A 19,254-nucleotide genomic window follows, 5' to 3' on the forward strand; every position below is an offset into this window, starting at 1 on the left:
TGACTTGTGTTAGCTAATTAATTACTGCTTATTTCAGGGGTTCAACTCACCTGTTTTAGTGCTGATTTCTGTGAGAAATTCATATCATCTTTTGGGATTGAAAATTCACCCACAAAATTAGTGTTTCTATCCTAAACTCAAATTGTTTCTTGAAATTAGGGATATAGTGGATAACATTAGTGCCTTTTCTGGATACAAAACAAAGTTTTAATTTTTGCTTATTATGTCCCTCTTTTCATGGAATTGCCCACAAATTTAACTGTGCAATGTAGTGCGTGTTTACTGGCTGTAAAGATGTTGTCGAAGGAAACATCTAGAGGTAAGTGCAGCTTATTGTAACTGCAAATAGTCATATTAAACAAAGCAGGGAAGACATGCCTACTTTCAGCGTGCTACACGTGCTTCTAAAGTGTAATGCCCAGTACACACTGTGTGTTTTCAGCAATCTTATAAAATCATTACCTATCACACTGTGCGATACGCATCTAATAATCTTAGCTATGACAGGTATGCAGAGTGTACGACGACAATACCAACTCAATCATAAGATATATTGCATAGGACAACAAAACAAAATGTAAACACTGACAGCATGCGTAAACACCACAATGAATCGAGAAGTGAGTACTGCGTTTTAAAGCCACACTGGCACTTCTGATCCCGTTGACAGAAAATGTGCCGTCCTCCTTCAATATGCTAAGGTTATTGGTAATTTATGTTAGGTCTGTTATTAGCACTCCCAACATGCTATGTCGTATTGAGTTTTGAAAATTCACTAACTAGCTAAACCCTGGGCGATGCAGCATTACCACTCTGCTAACCCATTTTATTTTACAGTGCTGCGAAGACACTGTTTTAGGCTACTCCGTGATTTGTGATTGAAAAATTGATTTAATGTTTACACAATCAGCTGAAATTTCATATCCTGTCTGATGCAAGAACTGTTCAGATCAGAAGTAAAAATGGAACCATTTATTTTCGCAAGTATATAAAATGTTTGTATCATAATGTAATTCTGAAGCATCACAGAGTGGTCAAATCACTCGTAGTTTATCTTGTTTTGACTCCCAAAAAGTTTATATTATGGACACACATTAGAATTTAATAACTGAAGGCTGAGTTTTAACAATTTTTCTTTTTGACATTTTATGTATATTTTATGTAACATTAATGTTATGACTTGTTACACTGAGGGAATCTGGGTTTTCACTGAGTATGAAGCGAGGATCTATTCTTATCCGTTGTTTTTAAAATCATTATTAGGCCTGTATGGTATGTTTGGTATCTTTATTAAATTGATCAATTATAATCATGTTAATTTATGTATTGAAAGGAGTTTGACAGTGTTTAGTACTGCTGTAAGGTAAACACTACCAGGTCTTATTCATAAATAGTTAACAGTAGAGAATATTCATTCATAATTTACAAAAGTAATCAAAAAGTAATCAAATGTAATCAGTTACATTACTTTCATATAGTAATTGAAATAGATACACTACTATTACATTTTAAATAGAGTAACTTGTAACGAATTACATTTCCAAAGTAATCTTCCCAACACAGATCACAAGCATCCGTGCACTTGCGCGCACGCCTATTTTTCAGTGTGCAACTAATCGTGTACAGTACACATTTAGCACACAAACAAGCCAAAACATCAAAAACGTGTCATTTTCATTCAGAGTGGGAAGAGGATTATTTTTTTTGTTTACTCAAATTCAAAGTCCATATGTCTTATATGCAATGTGAGCGTGGCCTTACCGAAGAAGGGCAATTTGGAGCAGCATTTCAAAACGATGCACAAAAGCTACGAGACCGAGTTTCCTGTTAAAACAGCCATGCGCAGCCGAAAAGTGCGACAACTGAAAAGTCGTTAGCAGCACAGCAGTCAATTTTTACCTAGCTGCATCTTCCCAGTGCCAGCAGAAATATTTTACACTTGTTCAATTGGGAGAATTACCTGGATTTGTCTGGATTTGCTGCATGCATGTTAACTATGTAGAAAGGCAAAAGCTAGAGTAATAATAGAGTAAAAGAGTAATAGTTATGGCTTCCTATTTCCTATTTAGATCTCGGCAAACTGGCCACTTGAAAAGTAAATCTTGAGTTAAAAAGGGTTGGGCACCCCTGATATATGGTATCAGTCCCTTTTCCAGCTGCAGCAATGTATCAGAGGTCTTGGTTCTGGTCTCCCCTCTCATAGACCAAGCTTTTTCCAGGAGGGCTTGTCATTATTCATGATGATTGTTGGACAGTGGAGTGATGCTAAAGACATGGATCTTCAGATGGGTAGCAATTTGAAGGCACACACCTGTGCAGTAGCGTGTCAGATCCACCAGGGAAAAGAACTAGAAAAGGCCAGAAGAACAGGGGATAAAGATATTAAGGAACTGTGATTTACTGGGGGGAAAAGCTATTTAGTTATTATAGAGGACACTTTTGTATCACTTTCCCATTGCTGGGATACTACAGCTGAACTCAAACTTTCAAATTAATTATGCTGAAAAAAGGTTACTCACAAATGCAATCCAAAGAACAAGATACTCGTCTACAAAGCTACTGAAGTACTGATTGAGGAATAGGAGTCCAGGTCCAATAAAGGCAGTATCCTGAAGGTGGAGCTCACTTCTGGTCATATGTGCCACCTGTAATGGAGAGGTATGATGTAGAGGCTGAAGACAGTTGTGTGGGAAAATCAATGTGTGTTTGGATAATGAGAACATGGAGTCAATTATAAGTATAAATACCATAGGAGTTGACATTTATATAAGCTGTCCAATGAAAACCACTGGTATCTCAGAACTCGAATTTAATCTGTTCAGAACTCTGGATCGAATCCTAAAAAGTTCGAGCTGTGATCTAATTTTCCCCATAAGAAATAATGGAAAACCAATTAATTGGTTCCTGGCCCCAAAAGTTACACCTAAATATGTTTTTTTTAGCATTTAAACACAAAATGAACCAGACAAAACAAGAAGAGCATATACTGTACTAAACACATCTCGTTAACCCCGTGTGGAATACCCATGTGATCAGCTGTTTCTGGTTGTTGTCATTAGTCCTCTGTATTTCGTCTGCGTTTCAGTTTGTTTCCCCAGTCCGGTCATTGTATTGTCCGTCTGCTTTTGGCTGCCTTATCTGTAATTAAACCCTGTATTCCCCAATACCCTGACGTCTGTGCCTTTGTCTCCGTTCCGTCCCCGCTCGGCACAACAATATTATTATAATTAAACATATTAATGGTTTATCATTAATATTAAAATAATGAATAAGAAATCTTTATTTTTAAATGTATTTTATTATATAATAATAATTACTGTTATTGTCTATCATTTTCTAAATGTATTTTTACTGTCTAAATATATGTATTCAGTTAGTGTAAACATGCACAGTGCTATCACAGCGAATGAGAGGCTGAGACTGAAGCTTTACCCTTTGTTTCCGCTGAGAGACATGCCGCGTGACTAATTTCCCTGCGCGTACAAGTTATGTTAGGTTAGCGTTCACAGTTTGACTTCTGAGATTCAGATCGAGCTCTAGGTAATTTTTTTTCGAACTGGTTGGTTCGACTCTTAAGAAATCCGAGTTCTAATGAGTTCGAGAACTGAGGTACCACTGTATGTCCACTTTTGACGATTGTGACTTATTACTATAAATGGTCATTCACCTCTGACTATTGATAGCATTTGACCAATAAAACATTAAAAAAATTTTATTGTAATCTATTTAACTAATATTTCTATTATATATCAGAAGTGTCCATCAACACCACTTATATCCCACCGCTGTTTTTCACTTAGAAACAAGATCGAGATTTTGTCTTATGCTTCCTTAGGTATTATTATTATTATTATTAGTAGTAGTAATAGTAGTATAATAATTGGATAAGTGCACCAAAATCATCAATTCCATGAAAGCTCAGCTTCTCTGGGAGTGAATGGAGCAGTGGGCGGGCCAGGACGCTGGGCTGCTGCATGATGATTGGAGGAACTGTCTAAAGGATGGAACCCCTTTTTGATTTACCCTTTGTTTTAAGTATACACCAGCGCTACAGAAATTCAAGTTCAGTCCCATGCGGATTTGCAGGTGAAGTCGTAAGACAAACTGGTGCACTCTGTGTTGTTTGCTGGTGGTATAAGCCATTTTTGTTTGTACAAATTCTTTAAATGAAAAGAAAAAAAAAACAATATTATAGCATTCTTTACTTTGCTCCTTGTTTCAGCATTGTAAAGTTAGTTCATTCATTTAATTAAAGTAGCTTGTGAAAGGGTCTTTTCAGCTCTCCTGGTATGACAAGGTGAACTGGCTGACTGGAAGTGCTGTGACAAAGAAAATCTACTGTTGGCCATGCCTCTTGATGAAACCTTCTCAGGGAATGGGATGTGTTGTTTGGTCAAACGTGGGTTTTGGGGATCTGGGTAACTTTGACAGGGCATACAAAAGGCACAAAAAGTGCAAAGAACCTGTGAGTTCATGTGCAAAGTTAAGTTGTCTGGGCAGGGTCAGGGTTGAACATGCAATCAATGAAGGTCTTTGCATTCAGGTGGCAAAACATAATGAAACAGTAAAAGAAAAACAGGACCTTCCTAATTGATGTGACTTCCTTGCTTGGCCATCAGGAGCTGGCATTCAGGGGGCATGATGAGAGTAGTGAATCAGCAAATTAGGAGAATTACAGGGAATTTACAGAAACATTAGCTAAATATGACTCTTGTCTTGGCCACAATATTTCAGTCATCAGCTGTCCCATTTTCTGATATGTCCCACTCAATCCAAAATGACTTGATCTCTGCTCTCGCAGCCACTGTTTCTGATAAATTCAAAGGTGAAATTCAGACTTCTCCTTTTTTTGCATGGCAGGTGGATGAAGCAACTGACATATCTTCCATGCCCAACTGTCTGTCATTGTTAGATAGGTGGATACTGCAGGTAAAATTCAGGAGCGCAAGAACATGCAAGGCTACAGTTTTAGAGAAAAACTTGTGGCACAAACCTACGATGGGCCTGCTGTTAGAGGAATAGCCCCTAGTGCAATGTTTGTGCATTTCTAATAATATTCAATACTTTATTGATCCCCATGGGGAAATTGTCTTTACACCTCCATCAACTTGCTCTTTGTAGAGTATGTCATACATGAAGGGCAGCCACCCATAGTAGCGCTCAGGGAGCTGAGGGCCTTGCTCAAGGAGCCACAGACATGCTGAGGCTGGGTTTGAACCAGTGATCTTCAGATTACAGGCACATAGGCTTAGCCCACTGAGCCACATGCTGGCCACAGACTGAATCTGGTGTTGTCACAGGGTGCTAAATGCTTGCCTGAATCACGAATATTTTTTGCATCTCTCTCTGGGTTTACCACATTTTTTTCAAAGTCCACAAAAAGGATGTATTTTCTAGAGTCTGCAGGGTCTTCATGATTGCCCAGAAACGCTCCTACTCGATGGAATATCACATCACAGATAGTGAGCAATATGGCAAACAATTATGATGGGCTCCTGAGAACTTTTGACAAGATTACCCAGGATGAGAGCATGGATGATGAAACATTAGATGCTGCCAAAGGCTTCATAATGAAACTGGAGGACTTTGAGTTGAAAAGTAGAACTTGAGTTAAAAAGGGTTGGGCACCCCTGATATATGGTATCAGTCCCTTTTCCAGCTGCAGCAGTGTATCAGAGGTCATGTTGTACACAAATGAACAAATATACTCTGAGACAGATGTTGTCTTTGATATTGTCCAGCAAAGGGCTATGGATGTTCTTTAATGCAAAAAAATAATTGAGTTTCTCCTTGCTTTTGCCAAGGAGAAGAGGTCAGAGGAGGCATATCAAGCAGTTCGTGCAAAAGCAGAAAATCTCACATCAGACCCTCGAGATAAACCTATGAGAAAGTGACTTCTGTCAAAAATGCAAGAAATCTGTACATGGCCATCCTAGACAATCTCATGGAGCAGATTTCTCAGCTTTTTTCAAATTTGGAAAGCATGAGCTTCTTAGAACTAGTCAATCCAGTGATATTTCATGAAATTAGACAAGTGTTTCCAGAGGAGGCATTTGAAAGTGTCCAGAAAAGTTATGGCCATTTCTTTGACTCAGGGAGACAATTATCAAGTACTATATTCAGATCGTGACTTACAGGGGAGCAGAGGTAAGCTGTGTGATTTCTTGGTGTTTTTTAAAGACATGGAGTTGGATAGTGCAATGCCTCAGCTATACAAGCTGTTGTCGTTAGTGGCAATAATTGGCGCTACATCAGCAGGTGTAGAGAGGAGCTTCTCCTGTTTCAAACGGGTCAAGTCATACACACGTAACACGATGGGCAAAGATCATTTGAGCAATTTTGCTCTCCTGGCCATTGAGAGGAAACTAGTTAAGTCCCTGGAAAAGACGGGCAATTGGTACAACAGGGTCACAGTGTCAGGGTCAGCCCCCCGCTGTGGTCCTTCCGTTCCCCTTCCCCGTTTGACCAGCAGGTGGTGCTGGTCATCCCGTTCATACGTCAGTCCTTGTTTCTCCCCTGTCACTTGTCTGGTCTCGTGGCTCAATGTATTAAGCATGTGCTGTCTGTTTGCCCCTCAGTCCTGAGTTCCCTCTTGTTGTGAGTTCGAATCCCACCTCCTCTGTTTTTGTATTTAGCTCCCTGGTTTTTTCCTTTGTGCTTGTTAAACCCTGGTGTCTGATTTAGTAATTGGTTTTGGTTTTGTTTCTTGTTCCCCTGCCTTATGTTATTACCTATGTACCTTCCGTGTGTTATATGCTTCCTTGGTTAGTGTTTAGTTTCCCTGATGGTTAGTGTCTGAGTTAATTGGTTTCACCTGTGTCCTGTTTCCCTAGTCTTTGTTAATCAGCCTCACCTGCCCTGTGTTAGTCATTACCCCATAGTATATTAGTTCCTGCCTGTGTTCTGTCCCCGCTGGTTCATTGCGTCGCGTCGTGTCTATGTTAGATGTGTATCCAGTTTTTGTTATTTAGTTTTTGACCCCTCGTGGTCCGTTTTGGTTTTGTAGTTTCTTTCTGTTTTATTTAATAAACCCTGTTCTGTTTTCCTGGAGCCGCAAGTGGGTCGTCCGCCCTTTCTTTGTGCACCATGCCGCGCTCCCGTGCCCGAGCCGCCTGCACCCATGACACACAGACCATTTTCTGCAAAAGGAATGGAGGGCAGAATTCATGTAAAAATAACAATGCATTTTATGATGTAGGCCTAATATGAGCTTCCCCTGTTTGAAAGACTAGCAGCCGCCACTGAACCTAGGATGGGGCACCAACCAATCACAGGTGATGATGATAATAATAATTATAAAATAAATAAATAATAATACTCTTGAATGAAATAAGACTCTTGAATCAAAATTACAAACTATTTAATGCACAATTTATTATTTACTGCACACTCTCTGTCCTGCCGCTACTATTGCTTGCATATTTTCACTTTATTATTTATTGCCATCTTGCTGCTAAAAACCAGTATAAGTCACAAATACTATATCTGCTGTTACGTGCCGTAAGTTTGGTGCCCCTTCCGCGGTAACAAAATTGGGGGCTCGTCCTTTCCTTCTTTCCTTTTCGTGCTTGTCTGGCGGATTTTTTTTGTGTGGGGGGGGTGTTGTGGTGATTGCAGTAATCGTGATGGCCCAATTCGACCTCGTTGCGTTCACCCTTTACCCCACACTCGAACAATTTGATGTGTGCCGCAAGGATGATCTGCTACAGATAGCAGACTTCTTTAACATTTTGGTTCCCGCTGAGGCTTCCAAGCGGGTCGTTAAGAAGATTTTGCTCGATGAATTGGTTCAGCAAGGTATACTGCCTGAGTTGGGTGGATCCCCTAGTGTTGCTGCCACCCCGGTTCGGATGTCTGCTGTAGCGGAGGCCAGCAGCGACGATCCAGGGAGTGGACACCGCATGGATCTTGGAGATTCCAGCTCAACCAGGGAGGACCTACTGCTGACAATTAAGTTACGGGAGTTAGAGCTTGAGATTAAGAGACAGGAGTACCAGGCTCAGCTACTCCGTGTCCGGGCTATGGAGATGGAGGCTGAGAAGGAACTGGAGTTACGTCGGTTGAGCAGGGGCGACCAAAAACCGATGCCTCTTCCGCGTAAAGCACCCACACCAGGTACGCCTCCACCCGCAGCTCGCTCCGCCCGAGACCAGGCTGACGCCCAAGACGCTCCTAGACCCAGTCCCCGGTCTCCCTTGAGCTCGCCTGTCTCCCCGGAAATTGGTAGATCGAGCTTTGATGTGAGCCGACACATCGGTCTTGTTCCTGTGTTTCGGGAAAATGAGGTAGACGCCTACTTTTCCATTTTTGAGCGCATTGCCATGACGTTGAACTGGCCCAAACACCTTTGGTCACTGTTACTGCAATGTAAGCTTGTGGGTAAGGCACAGGAGGTTTGTTCGGCTCTCGCGTTAGAGCAGAGCCTTGATTACAACATTGTGAAGGCTACTGTGCTTAGAGCTTATGAGTTAGTGCCGGAAGCTTATCGGCAGAACTTTCGAAAGCTTCCCAAATCCGCCAGCCAAACATACGTGGAGTTCGCACACGAGAAAGCCGTCTTATTTGATAAGTGGTGCGGCGCTAGTGGTGTGTTTAATCACGACCAGCTTAAGGAACTTGTCTTGTTAGAGGAATTTAAGAACTGTGTTCCTGATCGAGTGGTAGTGTACCTGAATGAGCAAAAGGTCACTTCGCTAACTGAAGCTGCCACCCTCGCTGAAGAGTTCGTTTTGACCCACAAAACTGTTTGCTCCGATTCCTTTGCCTCGTAAAACTCGTCCGATTGTAACCTCCCCCTCGTCAGCGTCTCCACCACCCGTGGAGAAACGCGAGTGCTTTTACTGCCATGAGGTGGGCCATATCATTTCTGGGTGCCCTGCATTAAAGCGCAAGGAAGTTCGTACAGCAGCTAGGAAAGTAAATGTTGCTGCCTGCCCCGACAGTTCTTCGCCCTCCTCCTCTCGTGTTGATGCTGCTTTCGAACCGTTTGTATTCTCTGGTTTGGTTTCGCTTAATGAGATGGATGCTAGGCACCCTGTGACCATCCTGCGAGATACGGGAGCCGCGCAGTCCTTCCTCGTAGAAGGGGTTATTCCCCTGTCTGTCAATACGTACTGTGGTATGGATGTATTAGTGCAGGGAATTGATTTATGTGTGGCTGGAGTTCCCCTGCATACTGTATACTTGAGTACTCCCAATTTCTCGGGATACGTGCGGGTTGCTGTCCAGTCCCAGTTACCTGTCCCAGGCGTTACATTCATCCTTGGGAATGATATAGCGGGAAAGAGAATCGTTCCTCTACCCGAAGTCGTTCCGGTCCCTGTGCTATGTGAAAATGATGTAGCGGTGGAACACCCGACGGTGTTTCCTGCTTGTGTGCTTACTCGTGCACAGCGGCGCCAGCTCGCCGACATTGACCTCGAGGACACGTTCATGTCCGTGCCAGTGTTGGACAAACCTTTGAAAATTGAGTCTGTGGCCCCGGTTCCTGATAACTTTGTTATCTCCCCTGAAGTTCCCTCCACTAGGGATGCACTGATCTCTGCTCAGAAAGAGGACCCTTCCTTGGAACCCTGTCGTGCCTCTACCATGGACAAGCCTGACGTGAAGGAGCATCCCACAGCGTACTTCTTCCGCGATCGGGTCCTAATGCGACAGTGGTCCCCACCAGACTCGCCTTTTGAGTGGGCTACGGTGTTCCAGGTGGTAGTCCCGCAATTGTACCGTGAATATGTGTTGTCCTTAGCTCATGATCATGATCATGTTCAGGTCACCTTGGTATCCGGAAAACATTGTCTCGTGTGTTGCAGTATTTCTATTGGCCGGGAGTTAATTCGGATGTGAAAAACTACTGTAAAACTTGTCATGTCTGCCAGTCTGTGGGTAAGCCAAATCAGATAATTGCACCTGCCCCGTTACGTCCCATCCCTGTATTCAGAGAACCCTTTGAACATGTCATTATAGACTGTGTCGGCCCGTTGCCGAAGACTCGCTCGGGTAATTGTTATTTATTCACCGTGATGTGTGCTGCAACTCGCTACCTGGAAGCTATACCCATACGTAGTCTTCGGACTCCTGTGATTGTGAAGAGCCTAATTAAATTCTTCACCACGTTCGTGCTCTGTTTGTTTTCTTGTGTTTATGTGGATTTTGATTTGGGGTCTGTGTATGTTAGTGAACCCTGTGGGTTCACTCATGTGTGGGGGGGTGTTACGTGCCGTAAGTTTGGGTTACGTGCCGTAAGGGATATGTGCCGTAAGTTTCGGGTACGTGCCGTAAGTGTTACATGCCGTAAGTTTAGGAGGATGCCTGCAGGTCCTTCGGACGTCCTGCCCACTCGCCGATTGGTCAATCGCCCCCTCGACTCCGCCCTCTGGACCTGACCCCGCCTCCCTTGCCCTCGGAGCCGTTTCCGGTTCATCGGCTGAAGAGATCGCCGCTTCGTCCCTTCGACGGCCCGATACTTGCTTCTCGCCTGCTAGCTCGCTCTCCGTTCACTTTACTTTGTTTGTTTGATTGATTGTGTATGACTGTTTTGCCCTTGACTTTCGATTCTCGCCTCGCCCTTATTTGTACTTTCGCCTTGGTTTTTGACTGCTTGCTTGGTTTTGGACTTTCGCCTGTGTTTCGACTTCGCCTCTCGGTTTTCCCTTTTGATACCTTTGCCTTGGCTTGGTGTTTCATGTTCACTAGGTGTGTAGGGAGTGTCTGCCTTTTTGTTTATTCGTTAACGTGGGGATTCTTGTTTGTTTGGTCAGGGAGATAGATTTAGGCATTGTTGTTTCGTTTCACCTTTTTTCTGTTCGCTTAGGTAGTTCAGCTTGGGTTACTCGGTAGCCGTAGATGTGCTTTTGTTTGTTTCTTTGGCCTTTGTCACTCCTGACGTTCGTTACACCTAGTGTTTGTACTGTGTTTGTGAAAAACTATAAAAAAACTATAAAAAAAAGACTCCCTCTGTGTCCCGTGTTCCCTTCTCCTAGCCCTAGTTGTCCTGTCCTCCCCAATCCCTCCTTCCCTTTCACTTTGTTGCGGTCCAACCCTAGACTGGATCGTAACACTGCAATAACACTATTTATTCAAATATTGATTGCAGACCAGCACAGTTACTACTATCGACTGCACTGTATGTTGTCTTGTCCTGTATATTGCACTTGTGTAGTCCTGTGTTGTTTCTGTTGTTTTTTGTGCACCTTGGCCCTGGAGGAACAATGTTTCCTTTCACTGTGTACTGTGTATATGGGTGAAATGACAAATAAGCCTACTTGACTTGACTTGAATAATAGCTAGTATTATTGTTTTTGTTGTTATACTGTGAAGATGGATTAATTTGTTAGTGTCATATAATTTGTACATGCATATAGTATGTTCACATTATTTTTAATATATTTGAAGGTTCCAGTTTAAAATAAATCTGCCCCCAGCTGAAACCCCCTCTGACAATTGTCCCCCACCTGCCGGTCCCAAGAACCTGAAAAAATATTTATGCCATGTATAGCCTACAATCCTGCAAAAGATGCAGGAAAAAATATGAAAGAACTGACATGGTACAAAGAGGAAAAAAAACTCACCACTAGCTTGTTGGAGATCTTTGCAATGACAAGGCCAAAGGTGAGGATGTAGAGACAAGGGTGGAGTTCAAATAGCTGACTAGAGGATTTCTTGAAAATAATAAAGGCCAGCGTGAGGATGAGACCAATATGGAGCCCTGGAGACAGTACACTGGTTCCCTGCAGAAAACACAGTTTTAGTCTAGTCATCTTGACAAACAAATTCTTATCAAATATCCACTGTATTAACTGCAAATAAAGACATGACCTTGTAAGGAGATATTTAAAAAAATAATAAAGTGGATATATACTTATGCAGAGAAAAACAGGGTTATGTAAATATTATCCAAACAGGGTTACTGTAAATTAAGTAATTTTATGTGCGTGTGTGTGTGTATTTTGCTAAGGTAACTTACAATTAAGTAAGATGCCATTATAAATAAATTAATTATGAATTAAGTAATTATACCCAAACTTAAAGGGCAGCACATTGGTCTCATAAATCCAGGGTTCTCTCTGTGTGTTTGGGGATCTCTCTAGGTTTTCATGGGTTATATCCCAGAGATGAAAAACTCAGTTACCCTACAGCAGGGCTAGACACAAGGATTTAGGAGGGCACAGCCACTTTGGCCTTGGCTATTCATATTTTTTCTAGGGCACAAGGCCATTAAGCCTGGGCACAAGGCCAAAATCTGGAGTAAATCCAGGGCACCAAGGTCACATATCCGAGGCTCGCAGACTATGTAGTAATTTGACAATTTCCAAAGCTTACATTAATTAAGTATTTGGACCACCTATCTAATTTCTTGGTACAAAGAAATATGAGTCACTGGGTATCTTTTCCTAGTGCACTGCACCTCCAATTCAAATTAGAGCTTTGGTCATAAATCTTTTTCTCGAATTTTGATCATAAATTTTATTAGCTAGTGTGCAGGGGTATTGTTTTTTGTGAAGTCATTGACAAATTAAAAATTTTAATTTGAAAAAATGTTTTTTTTCATTTATTTAAATTTCATAGGACACCTCGGGCCTTGTGGAGGAATTTTATTTCCATAAAGGGTGCATTTTTTTATTTTCAAAAAAGCAGAAACTTACCAAAAAGGCATTGGGCCAATACTGAGTCACTAATTACCAATTACTGTAATTACCAAGTTTAGACAACCTACGCAATACGACCTTCGATTTGAGACAGAATATATATATATATATATATATATATATATATATATATATATATATATATATATTATAGATATATATAGCTTTATTTCAAAAAACAAAATCCAACAATAAAGGAGCCGTCAATATTTTTGTATTTGTTTGCTCAGAACACCCGTATTCTTTTAGTGTACATGACAATTGACTTGACGTTCGTTTTTTGCACACTGCACGCTACCAGTCCTATATCCTCCCAGCAGAGCTTGGTACTTCTCTGAGTCAAATCTGCTCTGCCTCAGCAAATGTTTTTTTACAACACCATCTGACACTTACCTGAACAAAGTAGATAATTTGCAACATTCTGCGGCAGTAGCCGCGAGTTCAGCTTGCTTTCTTTTACGTTCTCGATCTTTGCGAGGCATGGTGACAGCATAAGCAGCAGACGACAACTACACGATGATTGCCGAAGAGGACACCTATCTGTTATTCGGAAACCGTCGGATGGCTTTTCCAAACAAAAACGTAACCCCCGATGATGCACCATTGTCATTGCTGTGGCTCCATAGTAGGCTGGACGATACATACCGTACCAGCCAATCATGTGACGAACACATGATCGTATTAGTCCAGAATTCATTGCGGTTCATTCAGTAGTTGGGAATTACGAGATGTGCGGGTCGACCTCGTTTCTCGTATCGAAGGTTGGGTTCGGGTTCAGTACAGATGCATCGATTGTTGACGAGGTAAAGTGGACCGTGTCGTGTGCAAGTCTTTTGTGTAATGAACGTTACTTTCGGTAAAAAGGGGGCATACGGCCAGGCAGGCCAATCTTGGCCGTAAGGTACTTCAATTTTGAGGAGGCGTGCGGCCAATTTTGAAAGGCACGACGGCCATTGGCCGCGGTGCCGCGGCTTATGTCTAGCCCTGCTACAGTGAATCACTGTGCATGCATGTGTATGTGTATTTGTCCTGTCTCATGCCATGTGAGTCCTATGATGCTAACCATGTACCAGGAGCTGGTTACGGGAAATGAGCTAAAAGATTATTCACATTAGACAAAAACATAGCAGTCCAAACCAGTTCAACTAAATCAGCAAAACACCAGCATCAATTAACATTATGCCATCTACACTCACCTAAAGGATTATTAGGAACACCATACTAATACGGTGTTTGACCCCCTTTCGCCTTCAGAACTGCCTTAATTCTACGTGGCATTGATTCAACAAGGTGCTGAAAGCATTCTTTAGAAATGTTGGCCCATATTGATAGGATAGCATCTTGCAGTTGATGGAGATTTGTGGGATGCACATCCAGGGCACGAAGCTCCCGTTCCACCACATCCCAAAGATGCTCTATTGGGTTGAGATCTGGTGATTGTGGGGGCCATTTTAGTACAGTGAACTCATTGTCATGTTCAAGAAACCAATTTGAAATGATTCGAGCTTTGTGACATGGTGCATTATCCTGCTGGAAGTAGCCATCAGAGGATGGGTACATGGTGGTCATAAAGGGATGGACATGGTCAGAAACAATGCTCAGGTAGGTCGTGGCATTTAAACGATGCCCAATTGGCACTAAGGGGCCTAAAGTGTGCCAAGAAAACATCCCCCACACCATTACACCACCACCACCAGCCTGCACAGTGGTAACAAGGCATGATGGATCCATGTTCTCATTCTGTTTACGCCAAATTCTGACTCTACCATTTGAATGTCTCAACAGAAATCGAGACTCATCAGACCAGGCAACATTTTTCCAGTCTTCAACTGTCCAATTTTGGTGAGCTCGTGCAAATTGTAGCCTCTTTTTCTTATTTGTAGTGGAGATGAGTGGTACCCGGTGGGGTCTTCTGCTGTCGTAGCCCATCCGCCTCAAGGTTGTGCATGTGTGGCTTCACAAATGCTTTGCTGCATACCTCGGTTGTAACGAGTGGTTATTTCAGTCAAAGTTGCTCTTCTATCAGCTTGAATCAGTCGGCCCATTCTCCTCTGACCTCTAGCATCAACAAGGCATTTTCGCCCACAGGACTGCCGCATACTGGATGTTTTTCCCTTTGCACACCATTCTTTGTAAACCCTAGAAATGGTTGTGCGTGAAAATCCCAGTAACTGAGCAGATTGTGAAATACTCAGACCGGCCCGTCTGGCACCAACAACCATGCCACGCTCAAAATTGCTTAAATCACCTTTCTTTCCCATTCTGACATTCAGTTTGGAGTTCAGGAAATTGTTTTGACCAGGACCACACCCCTAAATGCATTGAAGCAACTGCCATGTGATTGGTTGATTAGATAATTGCATTAATGAGAAATTGAACAGGTGTTCCTAATAATCCTTTAGGTGAGTGTATACTGCTGTTAAATTCCCATTGCCAGTCAAATCAGGAGTACTGGTAATTGAAAGACACTTACTGCTACTGTGGATCCATTCTTGCCAACACCTCCACTTAGAATAACCTGGAAGTAGTTGAAGGTGGAGGACAGGAAGCCACCAATTATGCCCAGGGTAGGAAGAGTGCTCAGTTTCATGCCTAGAATGGGTAGCTAGAGCATAACAGACATGCTAATTTGAAATGTAAAACCATTTCGCATGAGCATTACACTTAATATACAGATTATTATTGTTATTATTACAATTCAGTACATGCTTCTTAACCTTTGTCTACACTAAATATAAATTACATTTATAATAAACTGAAATCAAATATTCTATTACTTTTTACTTAAAGTTTGGGCTTGCAGTAGCAGCACCACAGCAACGATGAACACGCAACACGTCGGTATGCTCTGGCCTTAGATTTGAATCCACTACATTATTTTACACATGAACTTTAATTGTAATTATTCAGAACATTACACAGTGGTACCTCAGTTCTCGAATTCATTAGAACTTGAATTTCTTAAAAGTCGAACCAACCAGTTCGAAAAAAATTACCTAGAGCTCGATCTGAATCTCAGAAGTCAAACCGTGAACGCCAACCTAAGATAACGGGGAACGTGGGGAAATGAGTCACGCGGCACATCTCTCAGTGGAAACAAAGGGTAAAGCTTCAGTCTCAACCTCATATTAGCTGTGATAGCACCGTGCATGTTTACACTAACTGAATACATATATTTACACAGTAAAATAGATTTAGACAATGATAGACAATAACAGTAATTATTATTATATAATAAAATACATTTTAAAATAAAGATTTCTTGTTCATTATTTTAATATTAATAAAAAACCATTAATACGTTTAATTATAATTATATTGTTGTGCCGAGCGGGGACAGAACGGAGACAAAGGCGCAGACATCAGGGTATCAGGAAATACGGGGTTTAATTACAGGTAATTAGGCAGCCAAAAGCAGACGGACAATACAATGACTGGACTGGGGAAACAAACTAAAACGCGGACGAAATACAGAGAACTAATGACAACAACCAGAAACAGCTGATCACATGGGGATTCCACACGAGGTTAACGAGGGGGCGTGGCACACGGAAGGAGCGCACGATCGGGGCAGGACACATTGTTTGGATACATTCATTTTCTTACTTTACAAATTACTGTTTTGATAAATGTGCTTAGATGTGTTTAGTACAGTATATGCTCTTCTTGTTTTATCCGGTTCATTTTGTGTTTAAATACTAAAAAAAAAACATTTAGGTGTAATTTTTTGGGGCCGGGAACCAATTAATTGGTTTTCCATTATTTCTTATGGGGAAAATTCGATCACAACTCGAACTTTTTAGGATTCGATCCGGAGTTCTGAACGGATTAAATTCGAGTTCTGAGGTACCACTGTATTTCTTCAACTGAAATGGTAAAATCTAAAGGACTCAAAGGCTATATGGACTGTGACCATCCATCCATGACCAATGAGATAAAGACAATGTGATATAAATGGGCTTGAGTATGTTTGTAGTACCTTTTTCTCCCATAAACCCACACCTCCAAACGCAGTCATTATATACATGATGGTGATGGCAATCTGGACCTCAGTCACATCCAGCCTAAGACAGAGGAAATTGTAAGCAGGCAATGGGTTATAACTAATGGGTCTAGACTGCTCACATCAGCTAAACACTCCAGGGTCAAGAATCTAGACTGGTTTCAATTAGCACTCCTCCAGCATTAATACATGTACAAACGCCTAGACGTGGTGGGGAACACTTACAAGCCAAAGCGGAGTGTGCCGGACACATAGGTCTGCCAGTGTGCACAGAAGAACATGAACATGCCCACAAAGCCACAGAAGAACATCCAGTTAGGGTACATCCCCACTCCACAGGAAATGCATGATCCCACAGCAATAAACACTGCAGACAAAGCATGGCACAAAATTCAGTTCGGGTAGCAGAATGCCTCATGAGAATTAATCTAGAGACCTTTGGATTATAAATCTATGTTCAAGCCCATGATGTTGCCTACTATTCGTATATGTGTTACAATAACAGGCAACTCTTACAGTAAGGCCCCATACCTGTGGAAACAGCATCACAGCCATGGTCAAAGAGCTCCCCGAGGGCCGAGCTGCTGTTAGTCCTCCGTGCCTGCTTCCCATCGATAGCATCCAGTGATTGGTAGATGAAAACACCCAGGGCGCTAAGGAGAAAGATCCATCCTGGACCCTGGGACACAGAAAGAAACATATAATAAATTTGCATGGCCAGCACAGGTGCCAAGGATTAGCCCATGCTCACAGATCACCACACAGTGTACACCATAATGAATAAGTTAGTGTTTGTGTGATCAAAGTGGGTTTGCTGTCAGTCCATTTCAGCTGTGGCATATGCCAGCGATGTATATATTACACAGATATACTAAATTCTATATTACACCACAATACCAGTGTTACCTTTGCCCCCCTGTCACCCTGAACTCTACAGCAAGCTTTCCTGAGTTGTTATCTGAGTAGGACAAAAATATAGCCACTGTCAAGTAAACTGCCAGTAATCCTTTCTGACCTGGACAAAGTTCATTGTAACTACCAACAGATAACAGCTCTGAGAGTGCCCTGTAGGGACTACAACAATGAAAGAGATTCCTCAGAAAGGCAGTCGCTGCTGAAATTTTGCCCAGGGCCATCTAGAACTTGACAATCTAGAATTTGTGTGTCAAATGAATGCACCTTCATTTCTCATTCATTATTCGTGCAGATCACCTGATTTCGTCTGGGCTTTTATAACACTGTATGAGTAAAGACAGCAGTGGTCGAAACCATCCGGAGCAGATCACACAGCGCTCATTTCTGGAGTAAAGTTCATGCTATTTAGTGCTTGACCTATCCCCCGAATACACGGACGACTAGAATATATTTAAAACGTACACCCAGAAAAACAGAAATACACGATGTTGTCTCCATAGTGTTTGCTTATTAAAACGAAACCGAAATATACAATCATTTTCTCATTCTAGTGACCATTCTAGAACTATAAATTAATATTGCGTATGTGTTATTAAATCTTAAAGACCTGACAGTTTAACTTACCTCCTCCGTTGCAGACGGACAGAAGTAGACTAGTATGACAGTCGTGGTAATGTTAACAAGGAGGCCGGTGATGGTCAAGGTGTTGGGCGCGACCCTGGTGGGGATCCTCTCTATGAGCCAGTTCCAGAAGAGCTGGCAGGGTGCGTCGAGCAAGGAGCGCCCGGCCGCGCTGTACCGGTGCCCATCCAGCCGCTTCAGCTGTTGCGGTGACAGCGGACTCGGCCAGAGCTGGAAAGGCATCGAGACGACTTAACGCTACTCGCCGCCCTGAGCTTGTCTAATTAACTATGCAGATACGGCACAGAAAGCACGATTATTTATACATCCGAATTACACACTCGATCAACGCATACTAACAAGACACTGAGGACTCACTTCTGTCTCAGGGCAGGAAACTTGTGCCCGGAAGCGAGACAAGTTGGGAAATTTAAATACAATGCGTATGTACATTCAACTTGTAGGCAACTGATTAAATAATATGCGCTCTTTTTAATGAGAGTTTTTCAATGACTTACTTATTCATAAACTTTTTTTCTCATTTGTACAAGACCAATGAAATATTTAAACAGACTTAAACAATAAATAACGATAAAGAGCACCCACCCACCCATCGTCTGTACCTGTTTGTAAAAAAATAGTAAGGTGCATACAGTATATATAAAATATGCAATACACATACAATATACAGCATGTAAGTAGGAAAACACATGTAGTGTGTAGTGTAGGTGTGTGTGTGTATGTATATATATATATATATATATATATATATATATATATATATATATATATATATATATATATATAATTCTCTTTTCGCCTTATATTTACATCAACGACTCAGTTATTCCAAATAGTTTAAGTGATTCTGAAACTTGCAGGATACTCAATAGTTTTGACAGCTGAATCTCACTGACGTAACATTTGAGTGTTGTATGATTAGATGCGGATTCTGACGCTTTGTTTGACTGATGACCATCTCGAGATTTCGATGAGTATAAGCGCTTGTACGTGTGGGTCTATAACTTAGTTTGTAATAATCACGCTGACGCCACCGTTGTTTTATTTTAA

General features: G+C 41.8%; 1 protein-coding gene across 1 annotated transcript; it reads right to left on the reverse strand.

The window, feature by feature from the left end:
• Positions 1-1,270: 1,270 nt before the first annotated feature.
• Positions 1,271-18,663, reverse strand: LOC111842712 (cholinephosphotransferase 1-like). Its single transcript, XM_023809616.1, has 9 exons — positions 18,562-18,663; positions 18,187-18,414; positions 17,179-17,326; positions 16,873-17,014; positions 16,624-16,708; positions 15,118-15,249; positions 11,568-11,726; positions 2,520-2,645; positions 1,271-2,348 (listed from the first exon to the last, which is right to left on the reverse strand). Exons 1-9 carry the CDS (start codon positions 18,634-18,636, stop codon positions 2,232-2,234), a joined length of 1,212 nt encoding a protein of 403 aa, XP_023665384.1. The 5' UTR covers positions 18,637-18,663; the 3' UTR covers positions 1,271-2,231.
• Between the last annotated feature and the right edge of the window lie 591 nt (positions 18,664-19,254).

Source organism: Paramormyrops kingsleyae, chromosome 3, assembly GCF_048594095.1.
Source record: "Paramormyrops kingsleyae isolate MSU_618 chromosome 3, PKINGS_0.4, whole genome shotgun sequence".
NCBI lineage: Eukaryota > Metazoa > Chordata > Actinopteri > Osteoglossiformes > Mormyridae > Paramormyrops > Paramormyrops kingsleyae.